Source organism: Mustela nivalis (assembly GCF_964662115.1).
Source record: "Mustela nivalis genome assembly, chromosome: 15".
NCBI classification, from domain to species: Eukaryota; Metazoa; Chordata; class Mammalia; order Carnivora; family Mustelidae; genus Mustela; species Mustela nivalis.
The window spans coordinates 26,640,802-26,654,835 of NC_139034.1; the positions used below are offsets into that span (position 1 = coordinate 26,640,802).

Genomic DNA, 14,034 nt, shown 5'->3' on the forward strand with positions numbered 1-14,034 from the left:
TATTTCTTAAAATTTTTTTTAAATGTGCTCTGACAGTTTTTAAAATTAAACATTTTTACTTTCATACATATTTTTGCAAATCAAAAATGAAGAAACTCAAGTAGTCAATAAATAAGAAAAAATATGCTCAATCTTTCTTAGTTTTGTTATTCCTATTTTCTTCCCTTTAGTAGTCACCTTCCACCCCCCACTTCCTTTCCTTCTCTTCCTTTAGTTTTGAAGCAAACATCAAAAAATGTTCACTATTTTTTAAAAAAATGTATTCAATTATTTGAGAGATTTGAGAGAATGAGAGAGAGCAGGGTGGGGAGCAGAAGGGCAGGGGAAGAGAGAAACTTAAGCAGACTCTGTGCTGAGTGCAGAGCCTGGTGAAGGACTGGATCTCCCCACCCTGAGATCAGGACCTTAGCTGAAACCAGGAGTCAGTGCTTAACCATTGCACCACCTAGGCGACCCCCCTTCCAAAATTTTAACAACTATTAATACTAATAACAGTATGTACCTTCTTCTTGTACTTTAATGTATTAATATTTATTTAGAAAAAGAAAAATTAAAAAATATTTTTACCTTTGCCTCCCTTACAGTGAATCACTACGATGTTTTTGTCATCTTGAGACATCCACTCATTCACTTCCTTGGCGAATGCCACCATCTCACTGATTTCAAATGTAAAATTTTTAGTTGAATTAAAATTCATCCAAAAAATCAAGTCCAATATATTTAGCTTTCTTTTGACAGCCATCTTGGCATGAAATTTACCTTAGACTGGGGACATTGTGATCATCAATCTTGATTCGCTGGACCCTGTCATGGAAGTACTTAGGATTATAAGCTCTTTCACCTAAAATAAATAATACATAGGTCAGATAGCTATGCCTAATAAACACAGTAAATGATCAAGTTATGAAGAAGTTCTACTTTTTATTATAAATGCCTTATCCACCTTAACTTTTTTTTAAAGGTTTTATTTATTTGTCAGAGAGAGAGAGAGAGAGAGAGCGCACAAGCAGGGGGAGTAGCAGAGGGAGAGAGAGAAACAGGCTCCTCATTGAGCAGGGAGCCAGATTTGGGACTCGATCCCAGGACTCTGGGATCATGACCTGAGCAAAAGGCAGATGCTTAACCAACTGAGCCACCCAGGCATTCCCCCTTAACCAGCATTAAAAGGAGCTTTCTTACTGGCTCTTGTTGCTTTTAAGAATATTAAGGGTCTGATAAACAGAGATAGCAGTGGTTTGTCCATCTTGAGTAACCCAACTTATTTGGACTTAAAAGGCCTTACTTTTAATTTTATAGTAGGTTACTCATCATATTACCACATATTACCACAGAGCAGAAGTCAATGTGGCCAACCAGAATGCTTGCCTCCTGAAAATGTCTGTTTAATATACAGGAAGAGGAAAAAGCAAGACAGAATACTAAGTGGGGATATAATCTCTTTTCTACAGGTTTTGTTTTTGAGCATATTTTCCCTTGTTTATTGACTATTTGGATTTTTTTCATATTTGGGTTTTGCTCTCCTCACACCCCACTCCTAGTGAATTAGGAAATGTATTTTTTGAATTGTCTGTCTTCAAAACACAAGCCAGCAGGGAAAACAGAAGTATTTCCCTAAACCTAACACCACTAGAGCAGATTCTACCCAAAATGGCTCTGCCTCAACTTAAGCTTCCTGTCTCCCCGACAGGGCATTTATACTATTGAGATATTTTTTCCCCTACAAAACAGAACCAATGCAAGATGGAGATTTTTAAACTCACTTCCCATCACCCACCAAATACTTATGATTAAATGAAATGTGAAGACTGAATCATCTTATATGTAGTGATCTGTTTCATATCAATAGTAGCAAAATATCTGGCCATGTACATACTGCATAGATTGTAGATTTGATAGTGTTCTCGATGTTTGGTATCTAAGAACCGCACAACTTCCTAGAAAAAATAGACACATATCATACATAAATCCATATGGCATCAATATAAGCTATTCCTTAGGAGTAAGCCAGAATGGTCATTACCTTTTATTTACTTGTCCTTCACTTAGCACCTTTTAGGGGAGATTTAGGGAATAGAGTACCTACATTCCAAGTCCTAGCTTATCCACTGATGGTTTTCAAATAGTCCACAATGTTGTGCATGACTACCTGAATAAAGTCTACTATAAATACACATTGCTTAAAGCTACCAGAGACATTTAGCTAGCCTTACATAAGCAGGTGAAAATTATGATTTTGTAGTAATATATGATTCTTATCTAGATCTATTTTGAATAGATAGGTTATTTTTTTTAAATTTTTAAAAAGATTGATTTATTTTAGAAAAAAGAGAGGGAGAACATGAGTAAGAGGAAGGCGGGGAGAGAGAATCTTTAGCAGACTCCCCACTTAGCATGGAGCCTGATGTGGGCCTCCATCTCACAACCCTGAGATCATGACCTGAGCCAGAACCAAGAATCACAGGCTAAACAAACTGAGCAACCCAGGTGCCCAAATAGATAGTTTTTTTAGATCATGATCTGAATATTACCATCAAACTATGCACTATTTAAATGAATAAATAATGCAAAAATGTGTGGTATGATTGTGTGTCTATACATGCATAATAAAAAAAAACACATTATATTAAATTTTAATTAAGTGGTGGCAATATGGAGACTTTGGATCACCTTTGCATACTTTCTAAAATGAATACATATGCGTGTATGTGCATATATATACACACACACACGCACACACACAAATATGCATATATGCATAACTTTTCAAATAAGAAATAGTGACCTAAAGTACAGTTACTATCACATACAAATACAGTATTTCTACCAAATTTATCCATTTGAAACACACACAGACCATGTGTCTCTGTACAACAAAATGACTGTAAAAAGGCTTAAAAATTGATGAGTATACTACCCTGACCAATGTTTACTAGCTTCATATTGAGAAAAAGAAAAAACATCAAAATGATCAATTGGTTAAATTGACAGTAGGAAATAGTAAATAAAAAAGATAAATACTCTGAGTCTGTATAATGCTGGAATGGTCGGGAATAGACTCATATGCATCAAGATTTCATGAGATCCTTTACACTAAAATGAAATCCAGATGGAGTAAAGAATCAGAGATTTTTAAAAACCCACAAATATCTCTAGGAAGTTCAAGTGCATATTAATCAATTCTTTAGATCAAGAAAAACAAAGTTTTGAATCAATGGAAGATCAACAGATTTAGGTTCGACTTTAAAAATTGGAGATTTCCATAAAAAAATGCCACAGTGCAATAAACAAGATTAATTTTCAGTAAAATGGAGTGAATGGGAACTATGTCTAATATTTACTAGTATAAACTAGTAAACCAAAACAATTTAAATAATACTCCCTCAACTTATAGATAAATGGGCCTAGGACATTAATAAATTCATTAAAGAGAAAATTTAACTGCATAACAAACTATATAGATAAGTGTTCACCTCACCAACAGAGAAGTCTAAACAACAATAAAATCCCATTTTCACCCATGAAATTAGCCCTTTCCTTTTCAAATGGGAAAATCCAATGTTTGCAAAGATGGCATGAAAATAAAGATTTTGATTTATTGCTAACATAATCCCTTGGATTTGGTAATATATATTGAGAATCCCCAAAATACTCATACTCCATTACCAGGGAATTTAATTCCTAGGAACCTATGAGAAAAGGCTTTATGCCTTTAAACCTTTGTGCCTCTGATGCTGCATTATTAATGTTTTTTAAAATTTCTTTTCAGTGTTCCAGAATTCATTGTTTATGCACCACACCCAGTGCTCCATGCACTACATGCCCTCCATAATACACACCACCAGCCGCATTATTAATGTTAATGACACCTAACTATCCAACATTCAAGCATGATTATAGCACTAATGAAATACCACACAACCATTAGAATACCGTTTTGCCCTTCATTCTCTCAATAAGCAAACATTTCACAGTATTTAATTTCTGTGCAGTCTTCCTTAGTATACCACACTTACGGACATTCAGCATTTGCTTTTTTAATAAAAAAAAAAAAAGAAAATGAAAAACCTGGGGGGCGTCTGGGTGGGTCAGTGGGTTAAGCCTCTGCCTTCAGCTCAGGTCATGATTTCAGGGTCCTGGGATTGAGCCCCGCATCAGGCTCCCTGCTCAGCAGGGAACCTCCATCTCCCTCCCCCTCTGCCTGCCTTTCTGCCTACTTGTGATATCTCTCTCTCTCTGTCAAATACATAAATAAAAATCTTTAAAAAGATACTTGGATGGTTAAGTTTTAGGGATTTTTAAAAAATCACCTCATATTTCTCTATACATTTTTAAAAAATGATCTCAAGTTCTGAATTTTCTCCAAGAGTCCATCCTTGACTCAATACAAAGATAACTTGCTGCTAAGTTTTCTGATCTAAATAGTTTTCCTGAAGACTATAAATACCTCTTAAACTAACTAGCTCAACAGAGACAAAAAGCATCTAAAAGACAGTTAAACTCTGCCAAGTAACCACATTTTGGGGGACTAGATGTATAGTTTTTGTCCTCAAACAGAATAAAGAATATATAATTGTACCAAGGTCAAAAACTAAAAGATAACTAAGAAGATTTTTAGCAATGTAGGTAATGTAGATCTCCTTTTTCTCAATAGCCTTAAGTTTACAATTCCAGAAACTCTTGGGAAAGTGAAAAATGCTGTCTACTCTTTGAAACCCTTTTTGCAATAACCTCCAACTTTGTCCTAAATAGGCCAACCCTTTCTCTGTGTTCACAAAATATTAACTAACCAGAAGAGTTTACACTGGAAGCGGCTGTCTATCTTAGCACATTCCATGATCTGGAGATGAAAGTGCAACCTCTTTGCCTGCATGCCATGGCAGCACTGGCCGCACTTGACACTTCCACCATAGTGCTTGCTTCCTTATTCCCACATATGTCCAATCTTGCTACTTCTCAGAAACACTTGACATTTATATTAGCAAATTTACTGCATATGAAATCTTACTGTTTGCTCTACATGTTACTGTCCATTGCTCTACATATTACTATCCATTGTTCAAAGTCTAATCCTACACATTTATTCCCTCTTAAGAGTGAAGGGGAACTACATGACCATTTTGCATTCTCTCAGAAATTAATCATGCCGATATCTGAATCTCACACCCTCAAGTCCAACTTGTTAGTTTGTAGATGGCTTTCATCCTAAAAACAACAAAGACATGCTCTGTCCATTACATGTTGTTATCATTGAATGTGTAAGCACCAGCATAGCTCCACTGCCTCATTCTCAGTCAGCCCAGGTACCTGAACTAATAGCTCATACATAAGCCTACACTCAGCAAAAGAGGAAGGTAAATATTCATATGGACAGTAGATATGATTTGGTGGGTGGTTCATGATTCATGAGTTTTATGAAAACTGATGATTTGTCACCTCTTCTATTATGTCTATTAAAAATGGTAAAAAGATCATGGTTTATTAGAACTTTGTCAATAACCCAAGGAGATAAGTGTTAAGAACTGAAAAAAAAAAATCTCAATGGTCTAGAGAAAACTCTAGAAGCCAAGAGTAATGTCTTTGCTTTGACTTTACATACTTAATGAAGTTTGTGGCTTTTTAATACCCTAGCCTATATTAAGTGTTGCTAAATTTATATTTATCACCACTAATCTACAAAGAAAAATGAATCCATTTAAACAAGTTGTAATTAACTCACAGCTCTCAGCCCAACCTACTGAAAAGTAATATTGGCACAGGATGCTCTATCCCTAGAGATGGATTCTGGCAATTTGAAGATGGCTACCCTAAAGTGCCATAATCCATCCAATGGTTCTGTTTTAAATTACTTCATAACTATTCCCATTATGGAATGAATAAAGTAGTTTCCACATTAAATAGCAGTTTGGAAAATTTTTCAAAATTGGTCAAGGGAGTAGTAGAATCATGTCTTACTTACAAATAACATAACCTAGATAAGATGTGGTTCACAATCTCCTTAAGACCTTTTTGAACATTTGTAAATTGATTTTGACTGCCCAAGTCCCAAGACTATGACTATGGACTAGTTATTGTTTTTAATTTTTTGCATGTATAGAAAAGCTTCCCTGCCTTAAGTGATTTCATGAAAGATTCAAATACTTAATCCTCCCCTATTGGACTATATCATATGAATTTATTTGGTCAACGGAATGACATAAAGCAGGTAACTGCAAAAACCCTTATAAGATACCACTCTGGCTCTTGCCTTTTTGCCGTTACATAAGAACACACCCAGGCTAGCCTAATAAAGGATGAAAACATATGGAGCAGATAGGAGTTACCCCACATACCCCAGGTATATGGTGGGATGGCCATATGGTCATTAGAGAGCAGCGATATAAGGTCATTATAGAGTAGCTGATAAGGAAAACTGAGATTCCATTCCACAGTGGTGATGTAGGAAGACCCTGACTTCACCTTCTCCATGGCCACACCAAATCTACAAATATTAATAGAATAGTTCCTCCTGAAGAACTGAAGGATGACTGAACAGATTTTGCATAACATAAGATAAATAAGCTACATAGAGAACTGCAAGAGAGAGGGAGGCAAAGCAATGAAGGGAAGCCCCACCTCTGACACTGTGAACCATAGAGGGGAGGGACAATACTGAGGGTTCAGTTAGAGATTCATCTGCCTTAGGGCAAGAAAATAAGCCATGGTTGAAAAGGGCAACTAGGATTAAAAAAAAAATTGTAGCCCTAGAACTCCACCAAATGCTAGGGAAGCTCCTAGAAATCTCTTGAGATTGGACAGGTTGTTGAGTGTCACAGTTCATGCTCCCCTTATACCTAGATAGTGTAGATAGAAGCACGGTTTACACATCCAAGCTGGTATAGAGCCCCAGTGAGCCCTGGGCCCCTAGCAAACATGAGCCCCAGTCATTCTATCAAAATAGCCCTAGTATGACACACACTGGGACACTCCTGCTAGGCACCCACTACACCTCCAGCCATTGTATCAAAGTCATATGCATGCAAAGCACCCTGAAACATTGTAGGCCCCCACTGCATTGGCTTCAGATAGCTTGCTAGGGCACTTCCTGCAGAGTGTGTGCTGGGACCACCTGGTTCACAGTTGCATTGGCTCCAGCTAACTTGCCAAGGAGCCCTTTGCAGTAAGCACCTTGAGACACCCTGGCCTACACCCACCTCAGCTTCAATAGTTCTGCCAGGGAGTAGTTGTGTGTGGAGAGCCTGAGACACCCTCACTGACACCTACTTCAACAGCTGTCATGCTGGGGTGCCACTTGTGCAGGGTGCACCAGGACCTCCCTAAGCTTGTGCTCCACCTCAGCAGTATCTGCATGGAGAGCCATGGGACACATAGCTTTCACCCACTTCAACCAATTTGTAAGGGTCCACTCAGTGTGTAGAGCCCTAGGACCCTCTGCTTATAGCCACTTCACCTTCAGCTGTGCTACCAGGGTGCTCTCTCTATGTAGACAGCTCCAGGAATGACCTGACTCAGACACACTTCAGTTATGGCCATCCCACCAGGGCAGCCTTCCCATGGAGCACCCCAATACCCACAGATCACACAAGCCACAATTCTAGCCAGCCCCTCAAAGTTACTAGGAACACACAGTGTACACAAGGGACAACCATACACAAGACCATTCCTTCAAGTTTTGGATAAGAAGCTTTTCTAATCATAGTAGCAAATACAGAAAATCAAGAAAAATTGGGAGGCAAAGGAATATGCTTCAAATAATAGAACAAAACAAAACCTCAAAAAAAGACTAAATGAAACAGAGCTAATCAATTTGCCTGATAAAAAGTTTAAAGTTATGATCATAAACGAGCTCACTGGTCTAGAGAAAAAAGTGAAATACTCAGGGATAACTTCCACAAAGAGATAGAAAACAAAAAGAACAAATCAGAGTTGAAGAATGTAATAACTGAAATGAAAAACTACTAGATGGCATCAATAATAAGTTAGCAAATGCAGAACACATAAGTGATCTAGAAGATAGCTGAATAGCAAAAACAAAAAAAGAATTTTAAAAATTAGCATAGGTTAAGGGATCTCTTGGACAACATCAAATAAGTAAGCATTTGCATTATTGGGGCCCCAGAAGGAGAAGAGAAAGGAGTAGAAAATATATTTGAAGAAATAATAGCTGAAAACGCCCCTAACCTGGGGAAGGAAGTAACATCCAGGTTCAGGAACCGTAGAATTCCAAGCAAGATGAACCCAATGAGGGCCACACCATAGCACAGAATAATTAAAATGTCAAATGTTAATGATAAAGAGAATTTTAAAGGCAGTTAGAGCAAAGCAAAAAGTTACAAAAAGGGAAACCCCATAAGGCTATCAGGTGAATTTTCAGCAGGAACTTTGCAGCCCAGAGGAGATAGGCATGACATATTCAAAGTGCTGAAAGGGAAAAAACCTGCAACCAAGTAAACTACCCAGCAAGGTTTTTATTTAGAATTGAGAGAGAGAGATGGAGTTCCCTAGACAAGCAAAAGCTAAAGGAGTTCATCACCACCCAACCAGGCTTAAAAGAAATGTTAAAGGAACCTTTTAAAGTGGAAGAGAAAAGGCCTTAATTAGAAGTAATAAAATTATAAAAAGATGTAAAATACGACAACATAAACACAAAACCGGAGGAAGGATTTAAAAAGTTTTTTATAATGTGCTTGAACTTAAATTACCATCAACTTAATATAGAATGATGTATACATAGAATGTTGCATATAAACCTCATGGTAAACACCAACACAAAACTTATAAAAGATACACAAAAAAGAGAAGGAAAGTCAAGAATAACACTACAGAAATTTATAATCTTAAGTAAAGAGAACAAGAAGTAACAGAGAAGAACCACAAAAACAACCAGAAAATAATCAAAATGACAGTAAGTACACACTGAAAATAATTACTTAAATATAAGTGCTCTCAACACTCCAATCAAAAGGCATAGGGTGGCCCAGTGGACAAAAAACAAAACATAACTACACATTGCCTACAAGACACTCATTTCAGATATAAGGACACACTCAGGCTGAAAGTGAATGGATGGAAAAGATATTTCATGCAAAAGGGAGTGGAAAAAAACCCCAAGGTGACAATATTTATATCACAAAAAGCAGAACTTTAAGACTTACAAGAGAGTAAGTAGGGCACTGCATAATGATAAAGAATCAATTGAACGAGATGATACAACAATTATAAATATCTATGTACCCAACAATGGCACACCTAAATATTTAAAGTAAATATTAATACCCATAAAGGGAGAAAGAGTAATACAATAATAGTAGGGGAATTTAACACAACACTTTTTTTTTTAGATTTATTTATTTATTTATTTGACAGACAGAGATCACAACTAGGCAGAGAGGCAGGCAGAGAGAGAGGAGGAAGCAGGCTCCCTGCTGAGCAGAGAGCCTGACGCGGGGCTGGATCCCAGGACCCTGTGACCGTGACCCGAGTCGAAGGCAGAGGCTTTAACCCACTGAGCCACCCAGGTGCCCCAACACAGCACTTTTTAAATAGATATATCATACAGGCAGAATATCAATAAGGAAAGTGTGTCTTTGAACAATACAGTAGGTCAGATGGAACTAACAGATAAATATTCTGTTGTTTTGACACACAAAAACAACAGAATACAAATTCTTTTTATATGCACACAGAATGTTTTCCAGGATATATCACACGGTAGGCCAAAGAACAAGTCTCAATACATTTAAAAAGATTGAATCATATCGTGTATATTTTCTAATCACAATGGGGTGAAATAGAAACCAATTACAGAAAAAAATTGGAAAACCAAACAGGTGGAAATTAAACAACATGCTACCAAGCAACAAATGAGTCAAGAAAGAAAATGAAGAGCAAATTAAAAAATATATGGAGACAAATGAAAATGAAAACACAATAGTCTAAATCTTTGAGACCCAGATAAAACAGTCCTAAAAGGGATATTTATAGAGATACCAGCCAACCCAAAGATAGAAGAAAAACCTCCATCTAAAAACCTAAAAAAACTAGAAAAAAAAGTAAAGCCCAAAATTAGTAGATGGAAAGATTTAATAAAAATCGAGCATAAATGAATGAAATAGAGTCTTTAAGAATAGAAAAGACCAATGAGGGGCGCCTGGGTGGCTCAGTGGGTTAAGCCGCTGCCTTCGGCTCAGGTCATGATCTCGGGGTCCTGGGATCGAGTCCCGCATCGGGCTCTCTGCTCCGTGGGGAGCCTGCTTCCCTCTCTCTCTGTCTGCATGCCTCTCCATCTACTTGTGATTTCTCTCTGTCAAATAAATAAAATCTTAAAAAAGAAAAAAGAAAAGACCAATGAAATAAAGAACCAATTCTTTCAAAACATAAAAAAGTCAAAAAATCTTTAGCAGACTGATAAGGAGAAGAAAACAAAAGGAACTGAATGAAACCAGAGACAGAAAAGTTAACAAAGAACACCATAGAGGTACGAAAGAGTATAAGAGTGTACCAGAAAAAAATTATATGTCAAAAAATCAGATAACCTAGAAAAAAATAGATGAACTGCTTGAAACATACAGTCATCCTAAACTGAATCAGGAAGACATACAAATTTGAAAACCAAATTATTGCTGACGGAATTGAATTCCTAATCAAAAAACTCCCAACAAATTCCAGGATCAGACAGATCATAGGTGAATTTACCAAATATTTAAAAAAGAGTTAATACCTATTGTCTTCAATCTATTCCAAAACAATAGCAAAGAAAGTATAGCTTTGAAGTACAGCCTAATGAGGCCAGCATTACCCTGATACCAAAACAGACAAACACACTACAAAAAAAACAAAACTATAAAACATTATCACTGAAGAACACAGAAGCAAAAATTCTCAACAAAATATTAGCAAACCATATTTAACAATATATTAAAAGGAACATTCACCATGATCAAGTGGGATTTATTCCAGGTTCATAAGAAAGGCTCAATATTTGCAAATCAATCTCCCGAGTCAACAAAATGAAGTATAAAAACCATGCAATCATCTCAACAGATGCAGAAAAGCATGTGACAAAATTCAACATCCATTTATGATAAAACTCTCCAAAAAATGGGTTTAGAAAGAACATACCTCAACACAGTGAAGGTCATATATGACAAACTCACAGCTGATGTCATACTCAATGGTGAAAAATTGAGAGTTTTCCCTCTAAGATCAGAAACAAGACAAGGATGCCCACTCTTAACCACTTTTATTCAGCATACCCCTGGAAGCTCTAACCACAGCAATCAGACAAGAAAAAAAAAAAAAAAGCATCCAATTAGGTAAGGAAGAAGTTACTGTCACTATTTGCAGATTACATGATATTATACAGAGAAAAACCTAAAACCCTAATAAAAAACAATTAGAATACATGAATTCAGTAAAGTTTCAGGACACAAAATTAATGCACAGAATTTTTTTTGTACATAAATAATGAAGTAGCAGAAAGAGAAAACAATTTGATTTACAATTGCACCAAAAAGAATAAAATAACCTAGAAATAAACTTAACAAAAGAGGTGGAAGATCTGTGCTCTGAAAACTATAAAATGCTGATGAAAGAATTTGAAGACAAACCAGATTATGAGATATATTATAAAGCTATAGTAATCAAAATGGTATGGTACTGGTACAAAAATGGACATACTGAACAGACTAGAGAGCCCAGAAATAAGCCGACACTAATAGGGAAAATTAATCTAGGACAAAGGAGACAAGACTGTATGTACACTAGGGGAAAAGATAGTCTCTTCAATAAGTGGTGGTGAGAAAACTGGACAGCTAAAAGAATGTAAAAGAATGATCATTTTGTTCCTTTTTGCTACAAAAATAAATACACTGGATTAAAGACCTAAATGTGAGAGCTGAAACTATAAAACTTCTTGAAGAAAATATAGGCAGAAAACTGTTTGACATCAGCCATTGCAACATCTTTCTAGATATGTGTCCTCAGTCAACGGAAACAAAAGTAAATATAAACTATTAGGACTATTCCAGATAAGTTTTTGTATGGTGAAGGAAACTACCAACAAAACTAAAAATCCACCTTCTGAATGGAAGAAGATATTTGCAAATGATATATCTGATAAGGAGTTAATACTCAAAATATATAAAGGACTTATACAAGTCAACACCCCCCAAAATATGATTCAATTAAGAATGGGCAGAAAACCTGAATAGACTTTTTCCTCTGAATTGACATTTTTTTCAAAGAAGATATAGAGATGGCCAACACAGACATGAAAAGAGGAAAAGGAAATGCAAATCAAAATCACAATCAGCTATCACTTTATACCTGTCAGAATGGCTAAAATCAAAGATAAGAAATAAGTGTTAGTGAGGGTATGGAGAAAAAGAAACCCTTGTGCACTGGTGGTAGGAATGCAAACTGGTACACCCACTGTGGAAAAGAGTACAGAGGTTCTTGAAAAAAAATAAAAATAGAATTACCATATGATCCAGTAATTTCACTATTGGGTTACCTAAAGAAAACAGAAATACTCATTCACAAAGGTATCTGTACCTCTATGGTACACCATTACTGCATCAATATTTACAAAAGCCAAGATATGGAAACAACCCAAGTGTCCATCAAAATGGATGGCTAAAGAAGAGGTGGTATATATACACAAAGAACATTATTGAGCCATAAAAAAGATGAGATCCTGCCATTTGCAACAACATGGATGAACCTAGATGTATCATTTTGAATTAGTGTCTTTTGTTTTCTTTGGGTAAATACCTGGATCACAGAATATGTCTATTTTTTGTTTTGGAGAAACTTCCACACTCTTTTCAACAGTGGTTGCAACCAGTTTGCATTCCCACCAGCAGTGCACAGGGTTCCTTTTTGCAACATCTTCACGAACACCTGTTGTTTCTTGTGTTGTTGATTTTAGCCATTCTGAGAGGTGTGAGGTATTATTGTGGTTTTGATTTGCATTTTCCTTGGTCATGGATGATGTTGAGTATCTTTTCGTGTGTCTGCTGAATGTATGAATTTATGAAGTGTACGGGATATCTATATCTATATAGATATATATAGAAATATAGATATATAGATATAGATTTATAGATATATAGATATTACAGCAGCCAATAAGAAAACAAAACTTTAAAATACCATTTAAAATAATATCAAAGACTCCTGGGGAAGATGGTAGAATAGGAGGACTTTCAGCTCATCGCCTCACACAGATAAAACTAAATAAATGCATCAGTGTAAATAACCCAAAAAATGACACGGAGACTGACAGAACAAACTCCACAGCTAAATGTAGAGAAGGGGCCACTGAAAGAGGGTAGTAAGGACAGAGACATGGTCTGGAGCTAAAGAGAACCATACAACTGTCTGCAAGAGGGAGGGGTGCTGCAGGCATGGTGAGGGGCGAAAAACCTCCACATCAGGGACCCCATGTAGGGAAGATGAATCCCCATTACATTTGGCTTTGAAAACCAGAAGGGCCTAATTTTGTGAGTTCTTACAACCAGTGGGGCTTAAAACATGGAATTTCAAAAATCAGCAGGAGTAAGAAAAGTGGGAAGCACAAAAGCAGTTAAAGTAAGTATAACTATAAAAAACAGTGAGCATACTTAGAAAGTAAAAGTAAAGTATGACACCACATACCTAAATTGTGGAGAGGAAAGGAGTAAAGAATGAATTCAAACTTAAGTGACCATTGACTCAATATGGTCTATTAAATGCAGAAGATGTTACATCTTCTGCAGGAAAGAAAGAGAGAACTACCAAAACAAGTATGAAACAAGTAACAATGACAAATACATATCCATCGATAATTGCTTTGAATGTAAATGGACTCAATGCTCCAATCAAAAGACATAAAGAGATGGAATGGGAAAAAATAACCAAGACCCAGCTATATGCTGCCTCATTGCAAACCTAAAGACACATGCACATTGAAAGTGAAGAGATGGAGAATGCATGCAAATGAATGTGAAAAGAAAGCCGGGATAGCAATACTTACATCAAACAAAATAGAGTTTA

The 14,034-nt window shown here is 36.3% G+C and overlaps 1 protein-coding gene across 1 annotated transcript in view; it reads right to left on the reverse strand.

The window, feature by feature from the left end:
• LOC309849183 (phosphatidylinositol 3,4,5-trisphosphate 3-phosphatase TPTE2-like) overlaps positions 1–14,034 on the reverse strand; it is a 134,352-nt gene that overhangs the window by 25,666 nt on the left and 94,652 nt on the right. The window contains exons 28-30 of the mRNA XM_082701509.1: positions 1,874–1,934; positions 760–841; positions 568–656 (exon numbers count right to left, since the gene is read on the reverse strand). Coding sequence (XP_082557635.1) covers positions 568–656; positions 760–841; positions 1,874–1,934 — 232 coding nt within the window. The remainder of the gene's footprint in view (positions 1–567; positions 657–759; positions 842–1,873; positions 1,935–14,034) is intronic.